Source organism: Heterocephalus glaber, unplaced genomic scaffold, assembly GCF_053883595.1.
Source record: "Heterocephalus glaber isolate CG9 unplaced genomic scaffold, H.glaber_assembly_v1.0 deba00001579, whole genome shotgun sequence".
NCBI lineage: Eukaryota > Metazoa > Chordata > Mammalia > Rodentia > Bathyergidae > Heterocephalus > Heterocephalus glaber.
The window spans coordinates 1,022,182-1,046,832 of record NW_028258360.1 but is presented as its reverse complement, the minus strand read 5'-3'; the positions used below and the strand labels follow the sequence as shown (position 1 = coordinate 1,046,832).

At 36.1% G+C, this 24,651-nt stretch overlaps 1 protein-coding gene across 19 annotated transcripts in view; it reads right to left on the bottom strand.

Moving 5' to 3' along the window:
• Pcca (propionyl-CoA carboxylase subunit alpha) overlaps nt 1–24,651 on the bottom strand; it is a 399,147-nt gene that overhangs the window by 189,806 nt on the left and 184,690 nt on the right. For 18 of the 19 annotated variants that reach the window (XR_015443859.1, XR_002387412.2, XM_087193202.1 and 15 more), the window contains 2 exons: nt 23,730–23,824; nt 19,559–19,709 (listed from right to left, as the gene is read on the bottom strand). The exons of the other annotated variant lie outside the window; for it this stretch is intronic. Coding sequence is in view for 16 of the 18 variants with exons in the window: in XM_087193202.1 (XP_087049328.1) it covers nt 19,559–19,709; nt 23,730–23,824 (246 nt within the window). In the remaining 2 variants the exon portion in view is untranslated. The remainder of the gene's footprint in view (nt 1–19,558; nt 19,710–23,729; nt 23,825–24,651) is intronic. 19 annotated transcript variants of the gene reach the window in all.

Sequence of the window (24,651 nt, the reverse complement as noted above, 5' to 3'; positions counted from 1 at the left end):
CCCTCTATTAATGTTACAAACCAATTTCCTGGAAGAAAACATCTGAGCATACTATACAAGAGGTGAACCTACTATGTATCCAGTATCTTCTAACAACACAATTTTACATCCTTGCCGAGCAAGAAAACATTTTTAAAAGTTAACTGAATGATTCAATTTTGTCTTTCTATGGTCAATGCCCAGAAAAGTAAGTACTATATGTGAAGCAAGTAAATATACATGGAACAAATAAATGAATGAGTGAGCAACAAACCCAGCCACACCTATGGTGAGTGGCAGAGGTGGGGCTGGAATTTCTGTCTTTCTGGAGATGACATTGCTTTCCTGTCCTTCATGACGAAGTATGTACGAAGGCTTACAGTAGCTAGAAATGGCTATACATACAATTGCGTGCTGTTGTTTTAAAAACATGTCACTATGACAGTTGAAAGATCCCAATTTATTACAAGGATCTATTTTACCTTAGAAGACATTACTATACAGTAGCTGTGTAGAAAAACAAGTACATTGGACCCACTTTGGCTAGGATCCAAATATGGACCACTTTGTTCCAAAGTTAATGTTATATAACAGAAATAAAACACAACATCTTACAATCTAAATTAGTTCCAAGAAATTCAAAACAGAGGTGACTAAACTAACTAGCTTTTAAAGGTATCGATACTTACAGAATTTTTTAAAATTTATTCAGATATAGGTATTATCAAAGTCTACAAAATAGTTTCAAAATATCTAAATTTTTCAGATTAAAGAAATATATCTTCTTTAAGGTAAAACTTGTCATTTTAAACATTTTTGAAAGAAAGCTTTCTACAGACACAGAATCCTAAGGTATTCAATAAGATATGTGAAAGACTGCCTTAAGAATGAATTCACCATCATCATCATCATCATCATCATCATCAGGAATCTTAAAAGGATAAAATTGTTTAAATCGTCGCATATACCCAAGAATTTAGCAATAGCTCCTCTTTACAAGTTAAATTCAATAGCTAAGAGATCAAAACAGAAATAAGACAAAGGAAGAAAGTGGCTCCCAGGTCAAAGTATAGCTTAACAGAAGTTTTGAAAACATCTTTAGTAGGTAGGAAGAAAAAGCAAGAGAGGGAGAGAGGAGAGGAAAGGAGGAAAGGAAGGTAGAAGATGGTTAACTAAAACAAAGGTTATAGAAAAAAAAGGAAGTCAAAGACTCATGTCAGGTAAACCAAAGTTCATCTGGGTCCACCTCTAAGAAAAATGTTAACTGCAGCAGTCTGGTGCTATCAGCATCTGTTCTGAGGACGGTGTTGCTGGGGAAAGTAGCTGTCTCTGTGTCACTTTTTGGAGGAAACATTAAGTTAATCTAAGTTTAACAGGTTTCGTAAGAAAAACTCAGTTATTACAGCGTATCACGTGTCTTGTGGCTCTCTAAAATGAAGATTTTGCACACTTCTTTCTACCTTTGCAGAGTTATCTTTATGGGTTCAGAATTTCTTGGAAGATACTTTTATAAACAATGCCTTAAACCTTCCAAACAAAAAACTATACCCTGGTTGTGCTCCATTCTCATTAAGCAAATTTTTAAGAACCTGGCTTGAAGTTTTCCCTACCCAAGAGAAATGCACTTGTTCTAAAAAACACATGAATAAACGATTCACCAGATAGTATGTTTGCCTTGTAGATTAATATATTAATATTCAAGTATACAAATCTTGTGGTTTAGTCAGCAAAAATAGCCCTAATCAAATCTTTAAAAATTATACATATAAGAAAGGAGCAATATCAGGTGTGATGATGCTTGCCTTTAATCCCAGCACTCAAGGGGCTGAGGCAGGAGGATTACTGTGAGTTTGAGGCCAGTCTGGAATACATAGTGAGGCCCTGTCTCAAAAAAAAAAAAGCTAAAAGACAAGACAAGACAGAAGAAGTAAGTCCTACCAACTTAGCATTTTGAATCCTCAAAGACAAATTTTTGTTTGAAATATATTTGCCAAGGAATTGCCACACTCTGGGGTCTATTAGCAGTTAATATATCAGTTTGTACTGGTAATACCCCAGCTCATCATGAAAAAACTACAATCATCAGTGTATAGTTTTATATAGCCACATTAGATGGTCACAAATGGCTTTTTTTAAAAAAAAATGAATGAAGTTTATAAATGAAATTTTGTCTGAGCTTGGCATGGTGGCACACATCTATAGTTCTGGCTGCACAGGAGGATCCCTTGAGCCCGAAAGTTCAACTCTAGCCTAAGCTACATGTTGAGAGCCTGTCAATAAATACTCTCAGTTTTGTCTTTTTTTTTTTTTTACTTTTATTTCCATTTATTTTATGCCTAATTTATTCCCGTGCCGTAAGTTTTTGTTTCTTCAGTTTCTTCCGAGATATCTTTTTCTTCTGTGCAACTTCCTCCTCTGGTTTAGGAACAATTTGTTCTTTTTCAGTAAGGATCATCTCAATATGGCAGGGGGAGCTCATGTATGGGTTAATCTGGCCATGAGCTCTGTAAGTACGGCGGTGCATCTTGGGTGCTTTGTTCACCTGGATATGTTCAATGACCAGAGAATAGACATCTAAACCCTTAAGCTCAGCATTACTCTCTGCATTTTTAAGCATGTGCAGCAAAAATTCAGCACTCTTTTTGGGCCACCGGCCCTATGTCCAGCCCCACTGTTTGGCCTGGGCACACCTACCAACTCCACCATTGTAATGCCTGAATGGCACACATTGTTTCTTTAATGTGACATTCTTCAGATACTTGGTGGCCTTTCGGATATGCATACACTTGATGGCCTGGGCAGTTTCACGGGTGTTCTTAAAGTGAACATGAAGATTTGAGCCTCTTGATTTGCATGATTTTGTGGGGGTTTCTGGGTCAAGAAAGTATCGAACCATTTCCACAGGTCACCTCTGGCCACTTACAGGAAGAACAGTTTTGTCTTAACACTGTCAAGCTGTCATTACTATTATTGTCTCTAGACTTCCCTGCCACTCCCTCTTGTCTCTTACTATGAAATAGAGCTCCCAAAAAATAACTATGCATGTCAAATGCAACAGTGAGGGGAATTAGGTTTTGCTTCATTTGTGAGTGCTTAATTGACATGGTAATGAATCTAGAAAAAGTAAACCTTTCTGGCATGGTATTATCTACCTTCATGACTTTAAAAATTATGATCATAAATTCTGACACTGCACTGTCATCTTTAGCCTTTTGCCTTGCTGAATACAAACTAGGAAGTATGCCAAACCTAGTGAGTGGAAGTCTGATGAGATATTTAGAGTCTCAAAGTATCTCTCTATAGGATGGTTTATTAATGAAAAGGGGGAAAATAGTAACTGTACAGTAGAGAAATGGCAAAGACATCGTCGTAATCAAACCAACATTTTCAGTACCAGGATAAACAAACATTGGTGCCTCTAGCCTGGTGCTCACCGACACAGAGGAACCTCACTGCCGGAGTATCCTGTCCAAAAGGCAAAGATGGAATCCAGCGTGGGGAAACAGACCAGCCCCAAAGTGCTCTTTAACAATGTCAGGACCGTAACTGACAAAAAGACTAAGGAACTGTTCCAGATTACAAGAGAATAAAGAGATGTAATAACTAAATGTAAATGATTCTGAATCATAATTTTTTCTTTTATTGTAAAAAGCACTAGTGAAACAACTCATGAAATATGATTGTAATCTTGGATAGGATGATAGTATGATAGATGGTGTAAAAAATTGTCCTGTTTTTAGGAAATACTTTATTTAGGAGTAAAGAGACAACAGGCCTACAATTTATTCTGAAATGCTGCAAGTAAGGAATATACTTGTGCGTGGATATGCATACACTGTAGATACTGATAGAAAGATGAGACAAATGTGGCCGATATTAGTGAAGGGAGTTCAAAATTTCTTTTTGGTTTTGCAAAGTTTCTATAAAAAGTTTGAAATCATTTCAAAATAGGTAAAAGTTAATCAACATAAAAGCAACATTATTTATAAATTTTTGCTTTCCCTATTACAAAATATGATTGAGATAAAGATATCTGACTTGATCAACATGCTTTTCTTCAGTCAGAATCCTCCTGCTGTGTTAAAAATAGTTGCCCAACACATGCGTAAATACCAAATAGTTTCTCTAGTGTGAGAAACTAAAAGTGTAAATAAAGACTAAAAGGTGTAATAGATAATGTGAAATAGGAAGAAAAGGGACAAAGGGGAAGGGAAATTGGGAGGGGTAGGGGAAAGGAAAGAAGGGAATGGAATTAATATGAGAAAATGAAAAAATGGAAAGAAAGTCTTTGTAACTAGGAAGGGATGGAGGGGTTGAAGGGAGGGCAGGGGAAGGAGGAAAAATATGAACCAAGAGAGATTATGTAAAGGTGCAAATTTCCAATGATGAATGTCATTGTATTGTATACCTGAAACGTACCAATAAAATAATATTTTTTTAAAAGTTGTCCAACAGGAGATAATTCACTTAATGATTTCTCTGATCTACACTTTGAAATATGTTATGGTGATATTAATAGTTCCTAAAACATTAAAAATAGGTAACCAGATAATAAGCAAGTTTTCTTCAAGAGGAGCAAGATTCAGACAAATTTTAATCACGAATTTATGTTAACTTGAAATGAAAAGTAACACGGTGGGCAGTCCAGGAGAGGAAAAAGAGTGTGGACAAAAGTAGAATGGATGAAGGAGAGTTAACTTGGCCTTGTAGAGATGGAGGGTAATGAGAAATAGTCAACATTCCTTGAATGGAGGAATTTTTGGTTCTTCTTGTTTGGCAGCTAGTCAGTGGTGGCACAACTGATTTCTCAAAGCAAAATCTGCTCCCAAAAGTATAAAACCCAATGTACATTACCGTAATTAGGATTTGTATGACATGCTGAAACTTATAAAATTCCTCCATGTTCACATACTTTTTCAAAACTCCATTGCCATTTTTCAGAAAAGGCACATGACACACATAATATATTCAGTGAGAGACAAGTAGATTTTTTTTTTGGTACCAGCAATCAAACTCAGGACCTTGTGCTTACGAGGCAGGTGCAGTGCCCCTGAGCTAAATCTGTGGCCTGAGTAAGATTTTTTAATATCCATGTAATGTCATTTTCAATTAATATGCTTTTAAGTGACATCTTTATTACATAAACTCTAAACTGCAGATTTACAAAGAGGTAGCTGGTATAAGCTATCTTTTTAAGCTTAACTTGTTGAAATACGAGGAAATTGTCCTCTTACAGAAAACTGCGTTGCACAATGGTGTTTGGAATAATAGGTCTCTATCTTTTTATTTTGTTGCTACTCCTGCCTGGAAGGATAACTGATGCCATTATTTTTGGTTCTGCTCTTTCTGTTCAGAGACATTCTTTGTCCAGAATAGAATCTAACATGTACCTATTAAAATTCTGAAGCTATACCTCCTGAGAATATCAGATTTCAAAATAAAGATCTGAAGTTGTTAGATTTTGATCCACAGAAATCAAAGACAAAAAGCATGTTGGGAAATAGGCCCCAACAGACCACTCCTGTAAACTCACCTTGAAAATAATGGCTATATTCAAGAGGAGCTATGAAAATAGCACAGATTCTATTATGGGGCTCCCCTGTTGACCCGCACATGAATAAACAGATGAAAAAAGGAAAAGGGAACTGTTATAGATGGAAGTGCGCCCTCCCCAAGCTCATATAGTGAAGTTCTAACCCTCAATGCCCCAGAATGTAACTGTTATTTGGAGACAGGGTCATCAGAGAGGTAAGTTTCAAGGCAGTCATTAGAGTGGATCCTAATCCACTATGACTGCGTTCTTTGTAAGAACAGTATAGGACACAGACACACACCTCACAATGGAAAGACCACGCTCAAGCCAAGGAGAGAGGCCTGCTGACACCTTGATTTTGGACATCTAGGCTGTAAAACTATGAGAAAGTTAATTTTGTTGTTTAATCCACCTCATCCAGGCTACTTTGTTACAGGAGCTCTAGCAAACCAATAGGACAAGCAATGTGAAAAATTAAATATAAATAAAAGTCCAAAAATCAAAGACAGCAAAACTGTTTACCAACTTCAAAACCAAAGCCTAACTCTAAGTGCCTAACAAGCTTACCTCCTCCACATTTGTTAAACAAAAACTTGCTTCCTCCAACTTTCTAATAAAACTTAGTAAATAATATGAGAAGGCATTAACGAGTTCTACTTTGTATCCTTGGTTTCCAGGAGACTGACTTCAAATGTCCCAGAACATTACAGTTCTGGCTGACTCTATCCTCTCTAAGAACCAGTCTGTCCTATGAGTACAACTTTAGAAGGTCAACTTTTGCCCAGATCCAAAAATGGTTCCCTACCCAGAAGAGAATTTTACAGATTAGTTACAAATCTGTATTAGCAGAACCAATATACTTAAAATGGTCATACTCCCAAAACTGTCATATAGATTTGATGCAATCTCAATCAAAATACCAATAACATTTGGTACAGAACTGGAGAAAGCAATCCTAAAATGCTTTTGGAATAGAAGAGACCTAGAATAACAAAAGTAGTTCTAGGCAACAAGGGCAAGGCAGAGAGCCTCACAATCTCAGACCTCAAGTTATACTACAATGTTACAGTTATGAAAACAGCATCCTATTGGCAAAAAAACAGACTTGTGGATCAATGTAACAGAATAGAAGGTACAGAAACAACCTCAGGCATACTCAGTTACACAATTTTTGACAAAGGGGACAAATCTCTTCACTGGAGGAAAGCTAGCTCTTTAACAAGTGGTGCTGAGGAAACTGGCTCTCCACGTGGTGAAGGTTGAACTTAGACCCGTATCTCTCACTATACACTGAACTAAAATCAAAATGGATCAAAGATCACAACATTAGAACAAAAAATACTTAATCTGCTGGAAAACAAAATAGGCAAAACTATTGAAGACATAGCTATAGGCAAATACTTTCTGACTAAAACCCTGGTTGCACAAGAAATAATACCAACAATCAACAAATGGGATCTCATTAAATTAAAAAGATTTTGCACATCAAATAGAACCACCAACAAAGTAAGAAAAAACCTACAGAATGGGAAAAAAATTTTTGCCAGATATTCCTCAAAGAAGTAGTATCTAAAATATATTAAGAACTCAAAAAAAATTAGACTCCCCAAATTTAAGGACTCAGTCAAAAAATGGGCATCTGAAATGAAGAGACACTTCTCAGGTGAAGAAATACAATTACCCAATAAATACCGAAAAAACTGTTCAATATCACTGGCCATTTGAGAAATGCAAATTAAAACAACATTAAGAGTCCATCTTACCCTAGAAAGAAAGCAACCAATAACAAATGCTGGCAAGACTGTGGGGAGAAAGGAACCCTTCTTCATTGTTGCTGTAAGTGTAAAATGATACAACCACTATGGAAATCAGTATGGAGATTTCTCAAAAAACTAAAATTAGAGTCCATTTGACCCAGCTATTCCCCTTTTGGGTATCTTCCCATAAGATGTGAAAACATCATACCACAGTGATGTATGTGTACCTGTGCTAATAGTAGCAAAATTCACAATAGCTAAATCTTAGAATCAGTTTATATGCCCATCAACAGATGAATGGATAAAGAAAGTACGTGTACACAATGCAGTACTATTCTGCTGTTAAGAAAGATAAACTAGAGGGCTTTGTAGGGAAAAGTATGCTCCTTGAGACCATAATGTTAAGGGAAGTAAAAATCAAACACACAAGCTTGCACATTATATGGTTTCCCTTATATGAAAAATTTAATAAGAAAGAGGAGAGAGAAAAAATAGAAAGGAAAAAAGAGTATGTTCTAAGTATGTTTCTGTTGTCGGCCTCTGGTTTCACTCTAATGTAGTGTGAGAGCTCACATTGCAGGATTTATATTTCTTTGGATATGTTGGGGTCTTTGTTGTTGTTATGAGCATGGTCTATTTTGAAGAAAAGAAAAGGGTTTTTTGGTTGGTTTTTTTTTTGTACCAGGGATCGAACTCAGGACCTTGCGCTTGCAAGGCAGGCAGCGGAACCACTGAGCTAAATCCCCGGCCTGAAGAAAAGAAAAGGAAATAAGTTCCCAGAGTGGGAAAGTCTATGGGGATGGAGACTGACTCAGTGGTTGCCTAGATTGGGGGGCGGGGTTGTTAGGAGATGATGGCTAGGGAGTAGAGTGTTTTCATTTTGGATAACAAAATAACCTAAATTTGATTATGGTTATAGTTGTACAATTCTGTTAATGTGCTGAAGTCTACTGAATCTTGCTTTTACAATTTATGGATTGTGTGGTATACAAGTTTTTAGTTCAATTAAGTTGTTTTATTAGAAAAATAAAACAATTTAGTTATAAATCCATTTCTTTATAATTCTCCATAAAAATTGTTTTTTAGTCTGAAAAGACAAGGAATATTTTTAAAATTTAAACTACTCTGAAATTAGAATAGACCTGCTCTGGTAGATGACAAAGCCAGCCTGGCTCACTATCTCTCTCCTCCAAACTTCATGCCCTCTCGCTCCCCAGGGTCACTGAGTAGCCGAAGGTAGGAAACACGAAGATCTGGGAGAAGATGAGAAACAAGAATGCTGGCCGCCTTGTGGGCTCAACAAAACCTGGGGTTTCCTTCAGGAGGACTCCAGGGAAGAATGTAAAAGGACCAGATCACACAGACAGCTCAGCCTGCAGAGATTCATAGGACCTTGGGGAAAAAAACAAAGGCTCTAGAAGGGTCCCTACTATCTTTTCTACAGTCCACACAGTCATAAAAGTTAGCTAAATTCTATTCTTGCAATGAGGATAATGCCAGGAGACATGCTCTCCCAGTCCCCGGGACAGATATGGTTGGCATGTCTTCACCCTCTTGAAGGACTGCTGTCACTTCGAAAACCACAAGCAGAATCCAGTACTGCTAATCCAAAATCAACCACAGCAAAAACACAGTAGGGGATTACCTGCCAGGGAAAGAACAACCATTCAGAATTAGGACACTACAGGCCAAGTGAAATAGAGCAGCTGAGGAGTTGGGGTAGGAGGACCACCCAACTTTTTGCAAAATAGAAAGAGGACATGAAATAAAAGTTAGGGTCCCACACATCTAGACATACCCTGATTGCAAAAGAAAAATCTCTGAATTCCAATGACTAAAAGAAAATCTGGCCAGCTTTCAGATATCAAGAATATACGACCTACAAAATAGTTCTGGAAAAATTAGCCACAGCAATTAGACAAGAGAAAGAAATAAAGATAGGAAAGGAAGAAGTTAAACTGTCATTATTTGTTGATGAAATGATACTCTACATAGAAGACCTAAAAAACTCTTCCAAAAGTCTTCTAGAGTTAATTGACAGATTTAGTAGACTAGCTGGATACAAGGTCAACGCTCAAATCAATAGCCTAGTTGTACACAAATAAGAGATTCACTGAGAGAGAAATAGGGAAATAATTCCTTTCACAATAGCACCCCAAAAATGAAATATCTAGGAATCAATCTAACGAAGGAAGCAAAAGACCTCTACATTGAAAACTATAGCACTCGGAAAAAAGAGATGCAAGAGGATATAAGAAAACGGAATGACATCCCTTGTTTCTGGATAGGAAGAGGTAATATAGTGAAAATGGCCATACTTTCAAAACTGCTGTATAGATTGAATGCAATCCTGATTGAAATCCCAACAGTATATTTCACAAAACTACAGAAAACAATCCAAAAGTTCATTTGGATCCAGAAGAGACCTAGAATAGCAAAAGCAATTCTAGGCAACAGAGTCATGGTTGGGGGTATCACAATCCCCAACTTGAAACTACACTACAAAGCCCCTGTGATAAAAACAGCATGGTACTGGCAAGTAAAGAGACCCAAGAATCAGTAGAATAGATTAGAAGATGCAGAAACAACTCCAGACACACTCCGCCACCTCATCTTTGACAAAGGAGCCAACCACCCTCACTGGAGGAAAGACAGCCTATTTAATAAATGGTGTTGGAAAAAATGGTTTTCAACCTGCCAAAGATTAAAACTAGACCCATATAGGGCCGGGGATTTAGCTCAGTGGTTTCGCCACCTGCTGCACAAGCACAAGGACCCAAGTTCAATCCCCAGTACCAAAAACAAAAAAACAAAAACAAAAAAACAAAAAAAGCTAGACCCATATATATCACCATGCACTAAACTAAAATCAACGTAGATTAAAGATCTAAATATTAAAACAGAAACAGTAAACTTGCTGGAAGATAGGTAGAACTCTTCGAGACATTGGCATAGGAAAAGACTTTATGAACAAAACCTCAATAGCATGGGAATTAGCACAAAGAATCAACAACTGGGATCTCATCTTATTAAAAAGCTTCTGCACTGCAAAAGAAACCACCAACAGAGCTAAGAGACAACCTACAATGTGGAAAAAAATTTTAGCAGCTGTTCCTCACACAAAGGACTACTATCTAGAATATGTAAAGAATTGAAAAAAATCAGAGCCCCCCCCAAATTCAAAGACCCAATTCAAAAATGGGCATCTGAAATGAACAGACATTTCTCAGACAAAGAAGTAAAAGCAGCAAATAAACATAAGAAAAAATGTTCAACATCACTGGTCATTCGAGAGATGCAGATGAAAACAACAATGAGATTCCACCTCACCCCAGAAAGAATGGCTGCTATCAAGAAATCAACCAATTACAAATGTTGGTGGGGTTGTGGGGAGAAAGGAACCCTTCTCCATTGTTGGTGGGAGTGCAGACTGGTGCAACCACTGTGGAAATCAATATGGAGATACCTCAAAAACCTAGGATTAGAGGTCCCATTTGACCCAGCTATTCCCCTAGCGGGTATCTTCCCAAAAGAATTAAAAGAATCATACCACAGCAATATATGCACATCCATGTTTATAGCAGCACAGTTTGTAATAGCTAAAGCTTGGCAACAGCCCAACTGCCAATCAACTGGAGACTGGATAAAGAAGATGTGGGTTTTGTTTTATAAAATAAAGTACTACTCAGCCATAAAGAAGGAGAAACTAGAGTCATTTATAGCTAAACGGACACACATTGAGGGCATGCTCTTAAGTGAGATAAATAGGACACACGTGTAAATACCGAATAGTTTCTCTGATGTGAGAAACTGAAAGTGTAAATAAGGATTAAATGAATAACTGATAATGTGAAATAGGAAGAAAAGGTCCAAAGGGTAGGGTAAGTGGGAGGGGTAGGGGAAAAGAAAGAAGGGAAAAGAAAAAATATGAGAAAAGGAAAAAATGGAAACAAAGTCCTTGTAAATAGGGAGGGGTGGAGGAGGTGAAGGGAGGGCAGGAGAATGGGGAAAAAAATAAGAAGCAAGATACATCATGTAAAAGTACAAGTTCCCAATGAGAAATGTAAATGTATTACATACCTAAAATGTACCAATAAAAGAATTTAAGGTGAAAAAAAAAAAATACATGACCTACAATGAAAAATAAATCAGAATTATAGCAGACTTAATCCTAGAATCTAGAACATGGTGGAATTCATAAACTACTGAAAGATAAGATCTGAACCCAGGAATCCTACATTAAATTAAAATACCATTTAATTCTCAAGCCTAAAAAGGAAAATTTTTTACACTACAAGAATATTGGGTTGGGTTTTTAAAATTTTGTTTTTAAGCTCAGAAAACAATTAAAAGGAAGGCAAAGAAGTTAAAAGAATTATAAAGAAACCTTTGTAATCACTGATCAAAGAAATAAAAACAAAGGAGGAGCTACAATATAAAGTGGAATTTCGTACTAAAAACTTTAAGCAAGATCAGGATATTATATAATGATAAAAAGTCATACAATTTCTTTAGAATAGTCTGAACCCACACATATCAAATCTTCCTCCACTCCCATATTGGGAATTGAACCCAGGGCCTTCACACTGAGCTACATCACTAGCTCATTTTTCAAGATATGTTCTTGCTAAGTTGCCTTGGCAAGAATCAAACTTTCAATCCTCCTGTGTCAGACTGCTGGTGTTACAGGTGTGTGCCATCACACCTGGCTCAAATTATACTTTTTGAAAAAGTACTGTTCTAGCTATCCATTTTTCAGATGCTGAGAGGTGACATGAGTAAGAGAGATGAGACAGGGAAAGGGGTGCATAGGTCTGTAGCCAGGTGAACACAGGGGTGGCCCTATAAGAAGGGAAAGAAGAACATTCCAAGCAAAAGAAGTGACATGATACAAGAACCAAAAGGCTCATCAGGGAAAAGACAAGAGTCTCTAATCAGGCCCAGACTAGTTACTTGGGAGGGTGAGGCAGGAGGTTCTCAAGTTCGAGGCAAGCCTGGGCAACAAAGCAAGACCTGGCCTTAAAAAAAAAAAAAAAAAAAAAAAGCAAGAAAAAAAAATGCAAAAGGGACTCCATCTAACTCTAATGGAGAGATGGCCATTGGCTAGAAACAAGGCTCTGAGGAAAGATGATGAAGTCCACAGAAAGAAACTTGTACTGTGAGGCAAAAGTATTTAATTTTATATTTACCCAATAACAGTAATACAAACTACTGACTTAAAAACTTTATAATGTAAATATATGTAAGGACAACAGAGATAATTCTAATACATAAACTGGTCAGTCTAAGAACAAAACCAGCTCACTGACCCAAGTATTCATGCAGTGGAATCGGTGGCACAACTTCACATGGAGAAATGATACTTGTTATTTCAAATTTCACTCATAAGGAAATTGGTAAAGGTGCTACTCACATTTCTATTACCGGGATGGGGGGGGTGAGTTCTGAAGCTGAAAAAAGTGATGGTTCACTTAGGAAATTTCAAGCAAAAATAAATAAATAAAAGAACAAAAAAAAATTATAGCCCTTCTGGCTCAAATTGAAACACTAATTAAAGACAAGATATAACTCTGGAGCTGAAGAATTTGGTGAATGTGCCTCAAGCTTTATAATTTAAGGTTAGTGAAGAAATCTGAAAGGGAAAAATCTACTATAAAAAGAACATCTAAATTGTTTAAACGATAACAGAAAGCAACCCCTGATAGAGTATATGCAAGAATAACTTTTTGCAATTATAAAGTCCAACATTATGTACATGCTCCCGTGCAGCAACACTTTCTCCCACCAGATAACCCTACACACAGACACATGCTAAAGTAAAAATTAAATCCTTCCTGGCAACTGAAAGGATCACAGTCATAGCAAGTAAATGGAAAATGGAAAAGAAATATGATTAAACATTAAATGGGTGAGAAATGTATCAAAATGTGAAATGAAATAGCATAAAATTGGGGACTACCAGATTTAATGTGATAAAAACTTTTTGAATTTGATTTTCCCCCAGAATTTATTTATAATCTTTTTTGAGGGTTTACAATATAATTTCTGGCAAGCTATCCAAGATGTAAAACACAACAGGAACCTTAATGACTTCACAAATTGCATAGAAGTATTTAATGTAAATATCAACTGTTGGATCTTATATAAAAATAACTGTGGTACAAACTTATAGGCTGAGGGAAAAAAAGTCAGAAATAAACAGCAGAACATACACACACATTAGTATGAGTTGGAAATGGTGGCACAAGCCTGTAGTCTAAGCTATGTGGGAGGCTGAGGCATGAGGGTTGCTTAAGCCCACAGTTCAGGCCAGCCTTGGCACCAAAATGAGAGACCCCATCTTAAAACAAAACAAAATGAGAATACAATAACAAACTGTCCTTAATTCCATAAATACTATTAAGTAACTCCATTAAGCAATATTATATCTCACATGTGGAATAAAATGCAAATGTTTATCACTTCAAATTTCTTTCTGAATCATATTACCCAGTATTATTTTCATCATGACACACTAAAGTCTCCACTTTAATTTTTTTAATGATTTCCCAGCTAACTGTCTCATTAGATACAAATAGTTATAAAGATATATTTAATCAAAATCAAATTAATCTCCAAAAGGCAAAATTCTGTCACCCCTAATGATATTAATAGAATAGAATGTAGTCAGAGTAATTTTAACAGAAGTATTATAAGTTTTGAGTAGCAACTTTTAAGTTAACCACTATATAAATGCTGCAGATTATTATTATTATTCTCAAAATATATCTAGATACATAAATTTTGCCATGGTATATGAATGACAACTCTATTATTTGATAGTTATACATTATAATTTGCATCAGTTACATTGTTAATTTTTTACATAACATAGATTAAAACTTTGCTGATTTTATTTATGTGAAAATAGTGGAACAGTACTCAATTTGCCCACCAAATTCCTTCTAGGGTGCAGAAAACCCTATTCACATACTTTCATGCAGTTAAAGTTCTCCTTATGGCTGGTATGGTTCCAGATGTGTCAAGGAAGTATACATGCACGAAATTTGGAAGGAAAAAGTAAGGCAGTAGTGAAACATGGGCCATGATTCTACCACCCACTTACTGTATGGGGGAAGGTGTTGAGGGTCAGGATATAAATTTAATCCACAGGCATGATGTGCCAGTAAGGCCATCAGCTTGGGACCAGCACTCCCAGTTACTGGGGCCTATGTAACAGTTGGGGGAGAGGGGTGTCGGCTTAAAAACATCAAAGAGTAAGAATACAGGAAGAAATTATTAGCCAAAATCCAAAAGATGTAAACCCTACATGGGACACCATTTTTGCCCTAAAGGCATTTACCTCTAAGCTATACTTTGGTGGCATTAAGAAACTGAAAATACAACCACAAAGATGAAGAATCATCAAAACTGAGAAAATTAATGAACTATCTGCTACTTTAAGTGGAGGCCACGAATGAATGCAACCTCAAGATAAATGTGAACTGGAATAAAATAAAGCATTCTTGAGAACTGTAGGTGGGCTCTATGTCCTCTTCAGAGTTCAAGGAACCTCATACTTTGAAGTTGAACTGCTGTAATGACAAAATACTACTGTTCACAGGCATGCAGCAAAAAAAAAAAAAAAATTTAAAAATCTTTATAAGAAAGAACTAAGTTTTCATATTTCAATAAAAACAAACAAACAAATTTTTTTTCAGTACTCGGGGATCCAACTTGTGAGACAGCTGCAGTGCCATCTCGCTAAATCCCTGGCCCTAAAAACAAAATTTTAAATAACCAGTATATAGTAGAGATAACAAGGCACACAAGTAATTAACCAGCTCAAGCAAAAAAAAACAGCATAAGTGACAGATAATACAAAAAAGTCATAAGACTTCACATATGTAAATTATCACATACTACAAAACAACTAAGCCAATTACGTTCAAAGAAATAAAAACCAAAGTCAAAAATCTGGATAGATGATGAGAAAAGACAAAAACCATTGAACTGTATTTAAAAAAACTTGAAATTCTAGAACTGAGTTTCTCTTATAATGAGAAAAAATATATATACACACAAATGAAGAGCAAGATAAAAGATAAATAGGAAGTGGGGAAAAGCTCAAATAAATTCTTAAATTATCTGTTCCACTGTGTCAGAAGTATTTTAATACACATGCTAATTAACTCCATTTATGCCACTACTTTCTCTTAATTCACTGAAAAGAAAGTTTTGTATTATCCGTTTGTTTCATCTTTATAAGAGAATCATTTTTGTCTCTGAGAATAATAAATGAAGATGATATATCAATGTATCAATAATAGTATTAACTATTATTTCTTATTTGTTAAGAAATTTATTTTATTTTTGCATAAAATAAAATTTAAAATAGAATTTCTAGAACTGAAAATATGAAATGAAATCAGAAACCCAATGAGTGATTAATTAATTAAATGGAGCTCAAGTAAAGGTCAGAAGAAATTATCAAAAAGATGAAAAATATCAAAGAAAAGAAACAACAAATATATTAAGAAAGTCTAACTTGAAAACCCAGAAGGAAAAAGAGGAGGTTGTCAGAAATGATAGAAATTTTTCAAAAAACATGTTGAAAGACATTAATACACAGACTTACGAGATTCGATGAATTGCAAGTATATATATGTCAGAGAAAAGCTAAAGAAAAGCTAAGAAAGACCTTTATATACTTCCAAAAGTAAAATAGTAATTGTTTCCAAATAAGCAGAAGATAGAACAAAAGTAAAAGTCACATTGGAAATAGCCAGAGATAGAACAGTACTTTTAGTAAGTTGATATGAATACTAACCAAACTAAGAATTCTAAGAAAAGTAAAAATGCCCTTCATGACTGAAAATAAATTTATTGAAAATTAATTAAAAAAGAGTTTACCACATGCAAATCTTTAAAAGAAATTTCCAAGAACAAATTAAGAGAAAAGATATGTTAGTTACTTTCCCATTGCTGGGAACAAATACCCAACACCTGCAATTTAAAGGAGAGATTTATTTTGACTCATGGTTTCAGAGAGTTCAGCTCACGGTTGGCTGGCTCCAAGGCAGAAACGGGATGGTAGAAAGGCATGGCAGAACAAAGGTGCTTAACTCATGGTAGCCAGGAAATGGAGGGGTGGGGGTGCTAAAGACAAAAATATAATCTTCAAGGTCATACTTCCAGTGGCCCACCTCTTCTGAACAGACCCTATCTCCTAATAGCACCTTTAGTTATGAATTCATCAATGGATCAGTTCTCTGATGAGTGTAGCACCCCCATGACCTTCCAAAAGCCCCACCCCTGAACACAAGATTTCTGGAGAACATTTTAAATCTGAGCTGTAACTAAAGGGTAAATAATGTGGATAGTTTGGAAGGATCAGTGACTATTTAAATTAATAAGAAAAATGCCTTGGAAATTAACTCAGAAGATGGTAAATGTAATTAAAATGTTCTAAATTCCTTGTAGTGTGGTAGAGCAAATGAAAAACTGCTGAATGATTTAGGCTGTGATATATAGGGTCTATCAAAAGATTCAAAGGCCCCCAACCTAGTACAGCTATAAAATTGAATGATAAAATCATAAATGTAAGAAACACAAAAAGAAAAGAGAGGAAAGATCAAGGGAAGTAGGGAGATGGGGATAGGGAGGGAAGAAAAAGAGGCAAGCAGGCAAAGAATGCAATCACAGAGGTTGATAAAAGCATTAACAAGACTAAATTTAAATCCAAATATATCCAACTGGGGCTAGTGGTAAGTACTTAAGTCCCAGCTCTTCAGCAGTCTGAGGCAGGAGGACTGCTTGAGACCAGAAGTTCAAGGCCAGCATGATATCCCACCAGGACCCTGCCTCAAAAAACAAAAAGGTTGACTAAAATATCAGAGATTGCATAAACTTTCTACAGAACTAATGGCCCAGGTATAAGAAAAAGATTATTAAACTTGTCCAAAAAAGTGTACATTGTTTATGGAGACATATGTAAAATCTCTAGAGACATTTCAAGAATAAAAGGATGAAGATAGATATACCATAAAGAAGATAACCACTGAGAAAGAGAGAAAACCTTCTTGGGCTTAGATCTTTAGATTCCCATCACTGGAGAAAGGGCAGGACCACTGAAGAAACCTACTTCATGAATCCAAGGACACAAGAACTGATCAAAACTAAGGCATAATGGAGAACTGAACACCCCCCACACCTGTCTCGCAGCCATCAGCAGGCTAACAGGGGTCCAGTAACAACAAAGAGTTTACCTCTGGGGAAGCAGTACGAGCATAAAGACAAACCTTACGTGAAGCACAGGCTCAGAGCAAAATCATAAAGCTAAGGATAGAATAGGAATTGAGAAAAATCCTTAGGCAACCCAGGGGTATATGAAGAATAAACATAGCAAAAAGACAAAAAACAAAAACACCTCTAGCCCTACTCAGCTTCTGCATGAAGTGATACTGCCACCCCTCCCACTTCCACCCCTACTAAAGGCCTCATGAAGGAAGAGCTGGTCCTTTCAGGTGTAAATATACTTTACCCATCTCTCCCATTGGCTGTCAGCCCATCCACACCAGTCCTAGGTGATCCTAGGTGATCACTAATCTGTTTCCTGCTCAGTAGACAAATATATTTTATGAATGGTGTACTGGATTGACTACAATCCCCTCAAAATTCATATCCATTCAGAACTTGTGAACATGACCTTATTTGGAAATAAGGTCTTGGCAGATGAACTCAAATTAAGATGAGTGGTATGGTCCTGAAATCCAGTATGACTGGTGTCCTTATAGAAAGAGGAAACTCTGAACACAGATACATGGGAAAGGTCATGTGAAAAGTGAGGCAGGGATTGCAGCTATACTGGCATGAACCACAGGACTGTGGGCTAAGTGAGAGACACAGGACAGTCTCTCTCAGGGCCTTCGAGAAGGAACCAAATCACTGCCTCCTTGCTGTCAGACTTTGGCCTCCTCAATCACTAGAGAATAAACTTCTGTGGTGTTCAGCCACCTCGTTTATGATCAGTTGTTGTGGTAACCCAGGAAAATTAATAAAATTCCGTAAAACTGGAAACTAAGTATCTATAGAAATTGATTAGAAAAATAAATAGTGATGTTTTCTTCAAAAGAGTATTATACTGGAGGGAAAAAAACAACCTGATTGAACTTCAAAAATACAATATTAAGAAAGAAAGCCAGAGTTAGCAGTAGAGCTGAAATTGTGCGGTTCCACAATTCAGGTTTTTAACCACTGTTATCCTGTCTCTCCGGTGATGTGTTTGCCCAGTGTGTTCCCCTTTTTAGTTCAGTGTTTCTAGAAGTAGAGATTTGATAATAAAATTCAAGAAAATCTTTTTTAAAAAAGAAGCACAAAGGAATATATTCTACATGATCACATTTACATAAGTTTAAAAAGAGAAACAGACAAAACTAATATTGCTGCTTAGGTGTGCATAATTCAAAAGCAGAACTAGACGGAAATGTGAGGTATTGAGAATACAGACTGCAAAAGATAGAGCTCTAGAGAAGCTGGAGAGGGAATAATTAAGAAAAAGAAGAAAATGAGGGGCCAGGGCAAAAAGTGCTGGCACTTTTGTACTTCTACACTCAGCTAAACATATAGGAATTTTTGCTTTATAATTTTTTAACTATACATTTGTGCTCTATATACTATACTGTATGTGTATAGTTCACAATTTGAATGAAAGAGGAAAGGGAAGGAAGAAGTAAAGCCACCTCTTACAGCCCCAGTGATGTCTGGAGATTTTGGCTAGAACTGAGGAAGTATGTCCCTAAAGTCCACAGATCCAGGGGCAGCTGCTGGACTTCTCACCTTCCTAACCAGCAGAGGTAGGAGTTCCTCTGGGAGCCTGGTGGGGCGCTATCATTATGGGAGTCATTCTAGGAAGTTCACTTTAGGTTACCTTCTTTCCTCCTTCCACCTCTATCTACCACAGATTTTTGTAAGCATTTAACTTTTTGAGAGTAGTTTCCCTTAATAGCACATGAGCCCTAATAGATACAGTTCATTCTGAAAAGTTCAAGAAAAAGCCAAAGTGGAATTTCCAAATGAAGTATTAACAGTAACAAAGCTGAGGAGCTAGACATAGACCTTTAAGTTAACCAGACACTTATCTGTCCTCTTAATAGATTTCTTAAGACAAGTGTAAAAATTAAATCTTTACTGGCTCAATTTTTAAGTTCTAGAGAACAAAATTTTAGAAAAAAAAACTGCAAACAAAAAAGGGTAAACGAAGAGGGGTAAATTATAGAGCCACACAGAGGAATAAAAACAATTGTCTTACCTGGAGTCTCGTATTCATTTCCAGAAAATAAAAATTCTTTTTGGAGTCCACAAGAAACTCCACAGTTCCTGCAGAGGAGTACTTTACTGCTTTGGCAAGTGCTACAGCTTGTTCTCCCATAGCTCTTCGCGTCTCAGTATCTAAAAAAATGCTACAAATACAGAAATAATTGTCTGCATTTTGAACAAACATCAAGTTGTCTTCTGTGTGCATTTATATAAATTTTTAAAATTTTCCTAAGTTATAGATCATCTATATCGAGTCCATACTGTTATATGCATTATATAAATTTTAGTGTATGCTTATTGCATTCTGTACAACACACTTAAGAAATTGTCAAATTTTTATAAAACATTTGAACCTTTCACATTATACTACAACTTTAATCCATTTATGAAATTTTGCTACTATTCAACTAGCAAAATTTAACATACAGAGTTCCTTCAAGCTAAAACTGAAAGAAAATAATTTCTAAGAAATTGACATGTACATTGAACCCTCATTATTCCTGAATCCGTATCTGCAAATTTACCTAATTGCTAACATTTATTTCTAATCTCAAATTCAGCCCTTATTGGTCATTGTGAGCCACACAGAGGAAAACTTTGAGGCTATTAGGATGCTAAGGATGAACAAGACAACACTCTGCCTTATTTCACTGCTCGTACTCAACCAGTGTCCTTTTCAAAGTCTATTTAGTGTCCCTTTTGTTCTTATTTTGGTGATTCCACTGTTTAAAATGGCCCCTGAGTACTGTGCTTATATGCCATCAGTGTTCCTAAGAGCAGAAAGGCTATGAACTGCCTCACAGAGAAAACCTATGTGTGAGATAAGCTTCATTAAGCCAGGTGTTATGGTCTTGTCAGCCTAGACTGGGAGCTCAATGTTAAAATCAATGACATATATTAAATGGGGTGCCTTTCAATGGAAACATACTTAAAACAAGGTCATGTTGGGGCCAGGGATTTAGCTCAGTGGTTTCACCACCTGCTGCGCAAGCACAAGGACCCGAGTTCAATCCCCGGTTCCAAAAACAAAAACAAGGTTATGTACTGATCAGTTGCATAAAATGTAAAATGTCACACGTTACATAAAAATGTTATGACCAAAGGCTTGCAGAATCCTAACCCTGTATTTCCCCTAGGAATAACAGAGCAGTATTTGCTAATGCAGTGTTCATTATGTCTTGATAGAACATAACTGCTACAAATAAGATGAACTGACTGTACATCTAATAAACCCTAATAACTTTGTTTCAAAATATCAAAATCACCTTCCAGCAGGCAAGTAAAACTAAAATGATTTTTTAAAACCCTGAAAAAATGATTATCAAATAACCTGCAATTTCAGGTTTGTTTCTCCAAATCTGACTAATGTTATTTCCAAGTAAGATTCATAGATTAATGTTATTCTCAAATAAGATTTAGGTGACAAGGTCTAAATGTTTACTATGGAAAAGTGTAAAGAACATGTATGTACCTGTCTCCAGTATGTAATAATTACTGATATATAAACTTTCTTGTTTTACCTACGCTACATGCCCAGCTCTCTACCATACCCACTTCTTTTTTAAAACAAATCTCAAATTACGTATCCTTCTATCTATAAAAACTCCCATTTCTAAGAGATAAGAATTGTTTTGTAACACAATGACATTTTAAAAACTAACCATTCCTTAACAGTCAGTATTTAACTAATAACCAGCTGGTATTCAAATTTCCTTGATTACCTCATAAATATCTTTATACAGAAGATCTCTTTGACTTCTTGTAGTTTAAGCTTCTTTTAATTTATAATGCTCCCTCCCCCTTTTTGACTAAGGACCTGGTCATTTTCTTGTCTCATTCCTCACGTTCTGGGTTCAGCTACATGCCACTCCATGTGGGGTGTGCGTGTGTGTGTGTGTATACACATAGTGGGGAGCAAACCCATGGCCCATTCACTGAGCTTAATCCCCCAGCCCATTTTATTTTTTATTCTGAGACAGAGTCTCACTAAGCCACTAAGTTGTCCAGGCTAGGCTTGAACTTTCAATCATCCTTCCTCAGCCTACCCAGTAGCTGGGATTATAGATGTGCACAACCATGCCTCCTGGTTGCCCATATGTCTTTTAATCTTTTAACCTTGTATTATATTTCAATTTATATGAACTGATAGTTATATCTAAAGCCTTAATAGATTCATTTAGTTGGGGTGGAGATGGCAATATTATCACAAGTGGGATATATACTGTACTTCATGCTGTCCTCGTTTTGGTAATGTTAGGATTAAGCAATGGGCTCAGGTGCCTTAAATTTGACTCATAATTCATAGTTCTGCATTAACCTAATGAATATAGATTTCAATGGCATTTCAATAACTGGCTGGCAGAACTAATGTAACCAAAAGAAACAACCCAACTAAATATTAATATCATAGAATTTGGAGAATTTCAGTGCTGTTGAGCAAGTTATCCTTTTCCTTACAATAAACCCTAAATAGTGAGGTGTAGAGACAATAGGAACCTAAGCATTACCCTCAAAGCACAGTGGTAAATTCTTCCTCTCAGAGCTGAAAACTACTTAGGCCCTTTTTTGAACATTTTATAGTACACAGATAAATATCAAGCTTTTGTTAATGATTATCCCTGGGTTTATTTTTTTTCAAAAATTTTGCTTCCTACTGCTTGAAATTTTCCTCTTTTTTAAGTTAATAAATGAGATGTTCATATGAGAAACTTCCATTTCTAAAGAAAGAGAAGAAACAAAAATCATAAATCAAAGTTTCCAGTCTGCGAAAGATTCCTATCCCTGATAAGACCTGAATAAGTTTCATTTTGTTTTTTAAGAGAAAGTTAATTGAATTGGAAGTGATAAGGTAGACAAGAAAACACAAAGTTGCAAAAGACTCCTAGAATTTTAGCTCAGCTTGTAATCAGTCACTAAAGGAAAAAAGGCATTTCCAAGCCTCCCTAGCTGAAGGCCTAACTGAAGACTGATGCTAAGTAATCAAGGCTGCAGCTTCCAGGACCCTTACTAAAGTCCCAAGGGGGCGAGGGCACAGGGAGAGCATTCCTTTGCCTTTTCCTCTCCCTTCCCTATGTCCCAGTGCCAGGCCCACGTAGGCTGCAGTGGAGGCTGATTTTTAAGAGTGAGCATTCCAAGGGACGAGGGGAAGCTGGGATTTTTATGAGATTCAGGCTGGAAATTTGTACAGCACTACATCTATATACTTTATTGGTCAAGTAATGACAGGACAAAGAATCGAGTGAAGGTGACGCAGATCCTTCCCTTCATCATTCAATGAGAAAAATGTCACAGGACTTGGGGACTATGTCTTAAAAACTACTATACCATACCATAATTATTTACACTAATATAACTGAAATAGTTTAATTTTTACTATTGCCCTGTGATTAAAAATTCACTCATATTCACACCTACTATACACACATTATATTAAGGCATGCTGGTTATCTGACTAAAACTATAACTGGATATACTGTTTAGTGCCTGGTAATTCAAAATAACTATGCAAACTCAACTAGTGGCTTTTAAGAATATCAGAATATACACAAATACCAACCCAGCATCAACTTAGAAATGAGGCTCCACAAAACTGCTACGCAAAACATGAAAAGTGGCCTAGAAAAGAACCCAAAGAGGCTGTAATAAATCAAAAATTTTTTAAGAACTATGCCCCAGAAGTCATTTCATGGAAGGAAAAATTCAGGAAGAATGTTAGGAAACCTTCACCAACATGAGAACCTGAAGGTGTAAATTTTGAAAATTCCATGAAACATCAGTAATTTATACCACCTAGAAGGCTGTAAAAGTATGAGTTAGTTGCTTACACAACTTTCTCTTCTAATAAAAACCCACTTCTTTTTCAAGTATTCTCTCATTTTTATGCACTAGGAGGACTATCAAGAAAAAATTCTTATTTGTAAAAACTTAGTCAAAATTAATATTAAATAATATTTGGTTAATAAAATGAAAAGTAAATCTAGATAACACATAAAAAAGCAAGTTTCTTTGTCTTGCTTGTTTTTGAGACAATGTCTCACTAAATCGCTGAGGTTGGGCTTGAACTAGTGATCCTTCTGCCTCAGTTTCCCAGAGTGATGGGACTACAGGCGTATGGCACTACGCCCAGCTAAAGCAAGGCATTATTTTATAATCATTCTTCTTACCTTGGTGCTTCCTCCACCACCTTCTGATTTCTTCTCTGAACTGAGCATTCTCTTTCATTAAGCCACAAAGCATTTCCATGTTTATCACTTAAAACCTGAGAAAATAGTACCATTTGGAAAAAACCCCAAAAAACCTGCCACCCCCACTGAGTCATGCCCAGATAACATTTTCTCAATGCATTCTCTCTTGGTTTTTAATATTCAAACCTCACTGAACATAGGCACCTCTCAAAACATTTTTTAGATTGATTTTCATAAAGGAAAACTTGATATTTACAACCCAGAATTCAATAAACACCTTTATCAAAAATATTTGAGGATCCACCGCCTGCCTAGAAAGCACAAGGTCCTAAGTTTGATCCCCAGTACCCAAAAACAAATTTTTTTTCTTATTTTTTCCCCTTCCCCTGCCCTCCCTTCAACCCCTCCACCCTTCCCTATTTGCAAAGATTTTGTTTCCATTTTTTTCCTTTTCTCATATCTTTTCTTTTCCCTTCTTTCCTTTCCCCTATCCCTCCCACTTCCCCTGCTCCTTTAGACCTTCACTTCCTATTACACAATATCAATTATCCATTTTTTTTTTTTTTTTTGGTACCAGGGATTGAACTCGGGTCCTTGTGCTTGTACAGCAGGTGGCAAAACCACTGAACTAAATCCCTGGCCCTCAATTATCCATTTTTAAAATTAAAATATCAAGACCTAGGAGACATTACCACAGATTTTACAGAATTTAAAAGGAATAGAAAGCATATTTCAAAAATCTGTTTTGAAATAAATTTGACAACTTCTAAGAAGTACCTTGGAAGACAAATTAATGAAACTAACTCTGGAGGAAATATAAAATTTGAATAGCACCTATTAAAGAAAGTGTATTCCTAGCTTGAAAACCTACCTATATGACAACAACAGGATCATATACATT